At 50.3% G+C, this 8,898-nt stretch overlaps 1 protein-coding gene across 1 annotated transcript in view; it reads left to right on the forward strand.

Annotated features, from left to right (window-relative positions):
* ARHGEF26 (Rho guanine nucleotide exchange factor 26) overlaps positions 1-8,695 on the forward strand; it is a 30,006-nt gene extending 21,311 nt beyond the window's left edge. The window contains exons 10-14 of the mRNA XM_064665676.1: positions 2,634-2,788; positions 5,507-5,704; positions 6,787-6,854; positions 7,005-7,109; positions 7,937-8,695. Coding sequence (XP_064521746.1) covers positions 2,634-2,788; positions 5,507-5,704; positions 6,787-6,854; positions 7,005-7,109; positions 7,937-8,079 — 669 coding nt within the window. The 3' untranslated portion in view covers positions 8,080-8,695. The remainder of the gene's footprint in view (positions 1-2,633; positions 2,789-5,506; positions 5,705-6,786; positions 6,855-7,004; positions 7,110-7,936) is intronic.
* Positions 8,696-8,898: the final 203 nt, after the last annotated feature.

Raw genomic sequence — 8,898 nt, forward strand, 5'->3', positions numbered from 1 at the left:
ACCATGTTGTCATATCCCACAGTGATTCTTGCAAAGAAACCACCTGATGTGTCAGGACAAAAATTAAAATTTTGGTCAAGTATTTTGATCATTTCTAGTAGAAGGTGACACTACAACACAAGGGTTTTGAATATATACTGAAATAAGAGTATTCTCTGCTGTAAAAACTAAGCTGCTGTGAAGGTTTTGGCATTAGGAGATGCTGCTCAGTGCTGAGGTGTTCTCATGTACCTGATGGGCAAGATGTCCTGGGAAAAAGCTTCCAGGCCAGGGAAGGATCCTGGGGATGTTTGTCCTTTCTCTTAAGGGTGGGACATCTCAGGTTTCTGTTAAAAAATCATCTCCAGTCAGTCTTTGTGGTAGGAATAACCAGCAGACCCAGTCATATATAACAGGGGGTTTATTGGACATTGAAGATCTTTCTTCAAGTACATTTATTGTTTTCTATTCAATGTTTGCTGAAATCCCATTTCTGTCCTGAGTGTCTGACACTGTTACACAGTGAGGATTCCTTTGAGAGAAGATTGTTTCATTATCAGATGTGTAGTGAGTGGAGGTTCATGGTTTTAAAATCGTGGCTCTTGTGAGGGTCGGGCTTGGGGGAAACGCTGCCTCCAAAAAGAGGTTTTTCAACTTGTCCAAAGGATTTTTATTCTCAAATTTTGACTAAAAATTGAAACAGTACTAATATTTACGTAGAGCAACAGCAACAACAAATAAAACACTTCTGGCCAAGTGCCATTTCCTGACAGTGGTGATACCAGACTCAGGTGAGCCCAGCCCAGTGCTGGGGCTGAGCCCCTCTCTGGTTCCACTCAGTTCCCAATCCCAGGAGCCCCTCGGGGGTTCCTGTCCCTTCCCTCGGGACGGGGGCTCTGTCCATCCCCTCCCTGGGGGAGCAGCTCGTGCTGGTGCTGGGGCAGCAACAGCAGCTCTGGGGACTTTGTCCTTCTGTGCTTTTATGGGAGAATTTTCCTTTGTGCATCCCAAATGCAGCCTGTGGTGGCTCAGGCCCTGTCTGGTCGGGGGAGTTGCCAGCTGGCAGAGGAAGCCCCACTTTGGCCAGGGCTCAAGGCATTTTTCAGTTCTGAGAGCCTGTTTTCTGTAGCAGGGAGATGGTGCACGTGATGTGCTCCTTTGGCAATTAAGGAAAAATTAAAGTAAAACCAAGCTGCCTCTGGAGTAGAGTCAATTAGGAAAATGGGATGAACTCACTTGGAGTACAGATTAGAGGAATTTTTAGTTCATCCTCAAATAGAACTTTGTAAAGTATTTTTTGCTTGTAAACCAATCATCATGGGGCTGTAATTCTGTTTTATAACCATTATAAATTAGTTAAAGTATTTCTGTACTTGCCCAGCCTCAGAGTGTTTGGAAATTTTTGTTTATTATTTTGTTAGATGTAACTGTGGAAAATTTCATGGGAGCACAAGAGAAGCAACTCAGATCTTGTGTCACTTTTGTGCGTGGCACATCTCTAGAACTGAGTTTTTAACCAAGGTTCAGAAGTTCTTCAACTTTTCATCTTTAGCAGCAGAGAAGTTGTGGGGGGTTATTTTCGGGAGTTCCTGTTTTGTTCTTCCACGAGCAGGGTCCCAGTCCCAGCTGGGCTGGGTTTGGCTCAGCCCCCTGGGCAGGTACAGGCAGGGTTGGCTCAGCACAGGGATTAAGGGATGCACAAAGGCAGCTCATGCAGAATGGGAAGGAGCTGACAGGCTGCAGGACGGGGGTGTTTTAAAAGCATGAGAGGTGCTTAAATGAGGGGGAAACAGGCAGCTGTGTTCATTAGTGTGGCCCTTCCCTGGGCTGTGTCACAGCCTCAGAGAGGCTCTGTGTGACCAGGACACACAGTCTCACATCTCCCTTCGTGTTCATGCACAGAGAAACAAAAGGGCCTTCTGTGGGCTCTGTTTCTCCTGCAGTTGGGAATAATTTGGGTTAATAAATCCAGACCTTCACATCAGGCAGCTCAGACCCTCTGTGGCTTTGCTGCAGGTGTTGGTCCTCACCCAGAGAGAAACTGTAGAATCCTTCATTCTCCATATTAAATGAAGCCTGCCAGTGGACAGGACTTGAGGGGCTCCTATTGAGAACAGCAGTCCATGGGGACACATCAGAGGTGTGGGGTGGTAACAGCCTTGGAAGGAAGAAGGTTCTACCTGCACCTGCTGGGGGGTGAAGGTTTGTGCAAACCTGGCTGAGTGTCCCGGGTGACACTGGCACAGGGAGTGTCTCCGGCGCTCCGGGAAGAGCCGGGAGGCACCGGGAGCACGTCCAGTGTGCACAGGTGCCTCAGGAGCCATCCACAAACACATTCCTGGAAGACAGGCTCGGTTTTACTGCCCTTGGGAGGTCTCACAGTCTGTCCCACCCCAAGTGTGACCAGTCAGGTCTGTTCATTTTTACTTTTGCTGAGCAATGATCAGGTGCCCGAGTGATTCCCAGGTATTTGCAGCTGTTACCTGTGTGTTGTAGGAGTGATGGAGGTCCCTTAAACCGTGGTAACCCCTTTGTGATCTCTGAGCTCTGAGTTTATTCAAGCATCTTCCCCAAAAACATCGTACTTCAGTCTCTGATTTTTTTAAAATATCTCTACATTTGAAGGACTAAAATGTGATTTTCTTGCCTTGCAGCCCTTTCCACTGGTTTCCTCTTCACGGTGGTTGGTGAAAAGGGGCGAATTAACAGCGTATGTAGAAGACACTGGACTTTTTTCCAAAAGAACCTCTAAGCAGCAGGTCTACTTCTTCCTCTTCAATGATGTCCTCATCATCACCAAGAAGAAGAGGTAAGAGCTTCTCCAGTATAAAACTGCCTTTGTGTTCAACTCCTTGAACATTGACATGTAACGCGGTGGTGGCTGAGAAATGAGTTCAGCAGTTATTTGAGTCTCTGTCCATCAGCCCCTGGGTGCAAACGACGAGTAACTGCTCATTAAACAGGATTTACTTTTGGCAAACACAATTGAAATTCCAAACTGTCAAACCAGTTAAAAAGCTCATTCTTGATGCCTTAGCCAAGGGAGAAGTTTGGGAAGGATAAAGGAGCAGGAATGTCCATTCCCCTCCACGCTCCCCACGCTTGGGTGGTTTTTGAGGATGGCAGATGTGGTACAACTTCCAGCAGTTGCCATTTACATTTTTATCACTGGATTTGAGGGGAGGTGTAGAATAATCAAATTGGATGGAATTTATATCCTCTGCTGCTGCTGTTGGGTAATACTTGAGGAATGAACCTTATTCCTGAGGCTGAGAACTGTTCTGAAGAACTATTTTTGCATCTGGGTTGGCCTGTTCAGCCAAACCCTTCTGTGAGACTGCAAACCTGTAATTGAAATAAATTTTGAGGAGTGGGGTATGATATAACATTTGGGAAGAAAATGGTAATATTTAAGCAAAGAGAAACCAAAGTGAAGGGGGAGAATTATTTAAGTGGAGGTTTTTTCTAAAGCTGGGAAGAAATGTGCCTGGATTTCTCCCTGTCTGCTGTGCTGGTGTGAAGGTCTCTGAGATTCCGTGTTTATTGAAGCTCGTGCTGGATGTTTGTGAGACAGTCCCTTGTCCCCTCCCTGGCAGCTCTTTGCAGAGCTGGGTCACACTGGGTTAAACGTGGGGCTGCTGTGCTGTGCCAGTTTGGGGCTGGGGGAGCAGTGACAGGTCCTTGATCCCTGTTGGTCCCTGTTCACTGGTCCCTGTCGCTGTCCCAGTCACACACCAGATTTGTGTAACAGCAGCTCTGATCCAAACTCAGGCTTTGGATTTGTAACACCTTCCAGCTGCTGGAAGGGAGATATCCCAGCTGGGCCCAGAGGCCGGTGACAGAACCTGTTGTGTTACTGGCACACTCACACAGTTGCTGTCCCAAGATATCCAGTAGAAGGGATGTGATGGAACAGCACTGATAGCTCTGAGCCCCCGATACCCTGAGCAGGAAGCTCCCCCTGCCCAAGTGACAAAGCTTGTTAACAGAGTTTGGGCTCTGGGTGCTCTGTGCTCCCACCCACAGTGTTGCCACAGCACTGCAGCACTGGACAGAAATGTTGGTTGCTAGTTGAGGTTAAATATTTGTGTTTTTCCTTGAGCAGAAGATTCTTAACATTGCAGTAAGACATCACTTTGTGCTAAAAATAGAGCTTTGTGAGCGCTGCAGTGGCACAGTTTGGTCCTTGCCCAGAGTCCGTGGGCAGCCCTGGCTCAGCCCGTCCTCACCAGCTCTGTCCTGGCTCCGTGCACCGGTCCCTGCGGGGCTGTGGGGTGGCACTGCCAGGACAGGCTCTGACCTGCGGGGCTGTGGGGTGGCACTGCCAGGACAGGCTCTGACCTGCGGGGCTGTGGGGTGGCACTGCCAGGACAGGCTCTGACCTGCGGGGCAGCAGCAGCTGCTCTGTCACACGGGCCCTGTGAGGGAGTGAGGCAAAGGGCTGCTCCCTGGGATCGGGCCAGGAGGGGACATGGGAACTTGGGATGTGTCATTGCACACAAGGCTTTGGAGAGCAGTAAAACTCTGCTTCTCCCCACTCACTGCCCAGCTTTAGTTTATTGGGAACGTTTTGTCTGTCAGTTGTCCTTGTAGCTCCTTCTGTGTGTAGACACAATCCAACTCATTTTCAAATATCATTAAAAAAGATTTAATACTTCTGAGGGTTTAATGCAGTCTCTTGGCAGGAGCAGTCAGTGCTGGCAGGCCAAAGGTCACTGCTGCTTGGGAATGTTACCTGCCAGAGGGTCAGTGCTCTTGGGAGCGTTACCTGCAATCCTGTGGTTTGTCTAAGGATGCCAGGGGGATTCCATAACCAAAGGCAGCACAAGACACTGTGTGGGCACCAGAGGCACAGAGGGCAAAGGGCTGCCCTGCCCTGGCTGATCCCCCTGGTTTGTGGAATGGAGGTTAAGGAGTAGGAGGGGTTTGTAAAGGTTTCTCTTGATTAACTGGTAAGAAATGCAGTTATGATTAGCTGTGCACATGTGCAAACTAGTTGATAATTAGCAAGGAATGCATTTATTATTCATTACACAAGTGTATGGACACATTTCTTTCTCAGATGCAAGTCTTCCAGGTAATGATGGCAGCATTCCCAGTTCTGTCCTTGGCTAAGCAGGAGTTGTCCAGACTAAAATACTGAACTGGATTCTTTAGAAAAAACCCGAACAAACCCCACCCAACCCACCCCACCTTTCCCTGGTTCAGAGCAGCAGAGCAGGAGGGGTTCCATTTGGGGCATGTTCTGTGTCCATCACATACAAAGCTGTTCTGCAAAAAACCAGAACATTTCAGTATTTAATTTGCAGAACAGTGAAAACACATCCCACAGAGCCCAATAAGAGCTTGGTTTTCACACCAAACACAGTGGCAGGAGCTGTTCCCCCACCCGTGGAGATGAGGTGTTGGAAGAACCATCCTGGACTCTGGAATGAAATGTGGGTTCTGTGATGGTGTTTGCACCCAGACCTCCTGAGTGGAAGCCAGCCATTAACCCGGGGTGTGTTTGTGCCGCTCTGTCCCGCAGTGAGGAGAGTTACACGGTGACGGAGCACTCGCTGCGGGAGCAGCTGGTGGTGCAGCCCTGCGAGGAGGAGCCCGGCTGCTCTCCCGGGAGGAACGCGGTGCTGCACTCGCGGGGCTCTGCCGCCCACCTCTTCAGGCTGCTGGTGCTCAGCAACCACGCAGGGGACAGGGTGGAGATGCTGCTGGGAGCAGAGACTCAGTGAGTAGGGGCTGCGGTAACGGCGGGTGGTGTCACAGCTGTGTCCGGTCCCTCACCCGGGTCAGGGCTGTCCCACCGTGGCAGGACGGGGACAGGAGTGTCCCATGCCCGGGGTGGGAGCGGGCAGACACTGAGCCCAGTCCCTGGCACTGAGCTGCGGGTGTGGATGGGGCAGCAGTGGGAGGAGGAGAGCTGTCCCTGCTGGGAGAGCCTGGTCCTTGTTCTCCTGGGCAGTGTGAGCAGCAACAACCAGGGTCCTGTTTGTGGGTGCCCAGCGTGGCTCCGAGGGCCATTAACTTCCGCACGACCTCCCCAGCACTGAGAGGGTCTGTTTGTTGGGGGAAGCTGGAGGCGGGACAGACACATGAAAGGGAGAGCTCCAGACATATCCCTGCCTGGAAAAATCGATAGTTTTAGGTTTGCTTTCAAAGTTTAGAATAACCCTGAAAGAAACTAAAGATCATCAATGCTTTCTATGAAAGAACTCATTATGAAGGCAGCAGATGATTCAGACTTGTTTGAAAATGCGATTTTATTGGGGAAAAAATGCAGGACATTTTTAGTTGTCTGGGCTTTGGATGAAAAGACATTTTGTTCTTCAGATTTATTATTGATTTGTTCTGTACTGTTTGCAGTATAAATAGTGGATCATCACTCAGAGGAAGAGGCTGAAAAGAATTTCCTGTATTTAAAAATTACCTATTTTTACAGTCTTATCTTGTACTTTGAGCAGGCTGGGAAGGGAATCTCCAAGGCCAAGCTGGGTGGGTCAGAGTGCCTATGGAGCAGGGGTTTGTGCAGGTAAAACTGAAATGTTTTCTCTGACACAAAGATTTCCAGCACAGTTGTTCAGTTTTGTCACCTCCTGTGGTGTGTGGCTCCTGAGGACAAAAGAACCGGGGTTAGGTTAGACCTTTGTATCGTCCCGTCACTAAGGCACAAAATACACACACTGGTGATACACCCAGGTTACTCCCAGGTGCTCAGGAGATATGTGCTGACTCTGGAGGAGATAAGGGCAGTCTCAGTGCTGGCACTCTCAAGAGCATGATCTGGGACACGGGGCTGTGTTTGCCTTGCAGGAGTGACAGGGCGCGGTGGATCACAGCGCTGGGGCAGGACAGCGACGGGCTGCACACCGACAGGACCAGTGAGTGACCCTCGGGGGTGGGACTGCCCAGGGGAGGGGCACGGGGGGAGTGCACCCTGGAGGTTTGAAAAAGAATGAATGGTCTGTGTGCTTTAATGAGGTGCACTGCTCTGAGCTTGGTTTAACTGAGCCTGGCTTGTTCCTCCCCAGCTCTGGCTCAGGTGGAGATCATCAGGACATACACAGCCAAGCAGGCCGATGAACTGTCCCTCCAAGTGGCTGATGTCGTTCTGGTTTATCAAAAAGTGAATGATGGTGAGTGAAGGTTTGGCTGTCAGTCATAACCACCTCTGCAGGGGATCCAGCTGGAAAAAATTGGTTCTAATAGCATGGGCTTCAACTGAGAAAAGGTTCAGCTTCCAAGAAAAGCCTGGACATCTGGGTTCAGGTTTCTAAAGGACAGGCTCTGTTGGGCAGCAGATGAGCAGAGTATAACCAGCTGCAGAACGTGTGTGCTGCCTGGTTTTGATATGTCCACAAATAAGAAATTGCATTTATCTAAAAATGAGGAGCTCAGACACTCCAGTGAGTGCCAGGGTTGTCCACGAGAAGCATCCCCAGTCTGAGTAGTGCCATGGCCTGAGCTTCCCTGCCTGCTACAGGCACAGCTCTGGCTCAGGGAGTTTGCTGAGGTTTTCCACAGCATCAAGCACCCCAAGATCAAAACTGGTTCATGCCTGGACATGTCTGTGACTCCACTGACAGCACCATGTGCTGGCTCAGGGAGGCAGGACACTGCCAGAACTTGAGGGATAAATCCCAGCTGGATGTTACTCAGTGTTACGTATGAAATCCAAGATGCTGTCACTTGTGCTGCTCTCTTTAGATTGCAGTGATAGTATAGTCATTATTGCAAATTATATTTTAATTACAATATAAAAAAACCAGTGAAATTGTGTAATACATTTTACGTAGACTTTCTTCCCTAGTCTGCCTGTATAAAAAGCTGCCAAATCTCCCTTAATGTGGTCCTTTATTCAGTGCCAAGGCAGGTGTATAAGGTGTGTGATGGCTGTGAGTGTCCCCTCCGTGCAGGCCAGCCAGGTGTGACAGAGCTGTGATGGTCCCTGTTGTCCCTGCAGGCTGGTACGAGGGGGAGCGGCTGCGGGACGGGCAGCGGGGCTGGTTCCCCATGGAGTGTGCCAAGGAGATCACCTGCCGTGCCACCCTGGACAAGAACATGGAGCGCATGGGGCGCCTGCTGGGGCTGGAAACCAACGTGTAGCGTGTTCCTGTCCCACACCACGCTCTGCACCCGCTGCTGGGGGCTCCCTGTGGGATGGGGGGCACTGGAGCCCACACCCCCTTCACCAGAGCACTGCTGATTGGATACTCGTGTCCGTCCTCGCTTTGCCTTCCGAGAGCTCCGAACTGAAGCCTGGTTAGACCAGGAGCAGAGTGCAGCTCACAGCAGTGTCCTGGGAGCTCAGCTCTGCATCCTTCTCACTCGCGTTCCAGTTCTGGCTTCAGTTGCTCCATCCCTGCCTCCTTCTGTTCTTGCTCCCTCCGTTTTCCAGCATCCTGACTTGCTTTCCCCCGAGCTGCACAGGACACGGGACAGCAGACACGCCCCATCCATGGAGCTGGAGGTGAACAGCAATGCTGGGGTGTCCCAAAGAGCTGCAGTGGGCCAGTCCCAGTACCAGCCAGGGTGTTAATGGGATACTTCCCACTTGTGTCAGAACCTGTGTGACCTAAACTAGAACAACCAGCTCTGTACTTCAGGAAGGCCAACCTACCTCTCCAGTGCAAATCCAGGGACAGCCCGGGCCTTGGCACAAGCAAAGCTGGCAGAAGCTCCAGAAGAATCCAGAGCTGTGCCTCCAGCTGGAGTGGTCTCTTAACAGTTAAACACTGTCAGGCAGCTCAGACTGTCTCCTTTTAGTTCTGCAGTGGTGAAAGGATTTCTGAAAGCAAAAACAAGGTACCACACTCTGCAAAGCAGGTGGTGCTGATCCATCTTGGCCCAGGTATTTTAGCAGAGAGTAACTGCTGAAAATGGGGCCGATTTGTTCCTGGTTTCCTCAGGTGTTTAACGAGCTCC

The sequence above is a fragment of the Pseudopipra pipra genome, chromosome 10 (assembly GCF_036250125.1).
Source record: "Pseudopipra pipra isolate bDixPip1 chromosome 10, bDixPip1.hap1, whole genome shotgun sequence".
Lineage (NCBI taxonomy): Eukaryota > Metazoa > Chordata > Aves > Passeriformes > Pipridae > Pseudopipra > Pseudopipra pipra.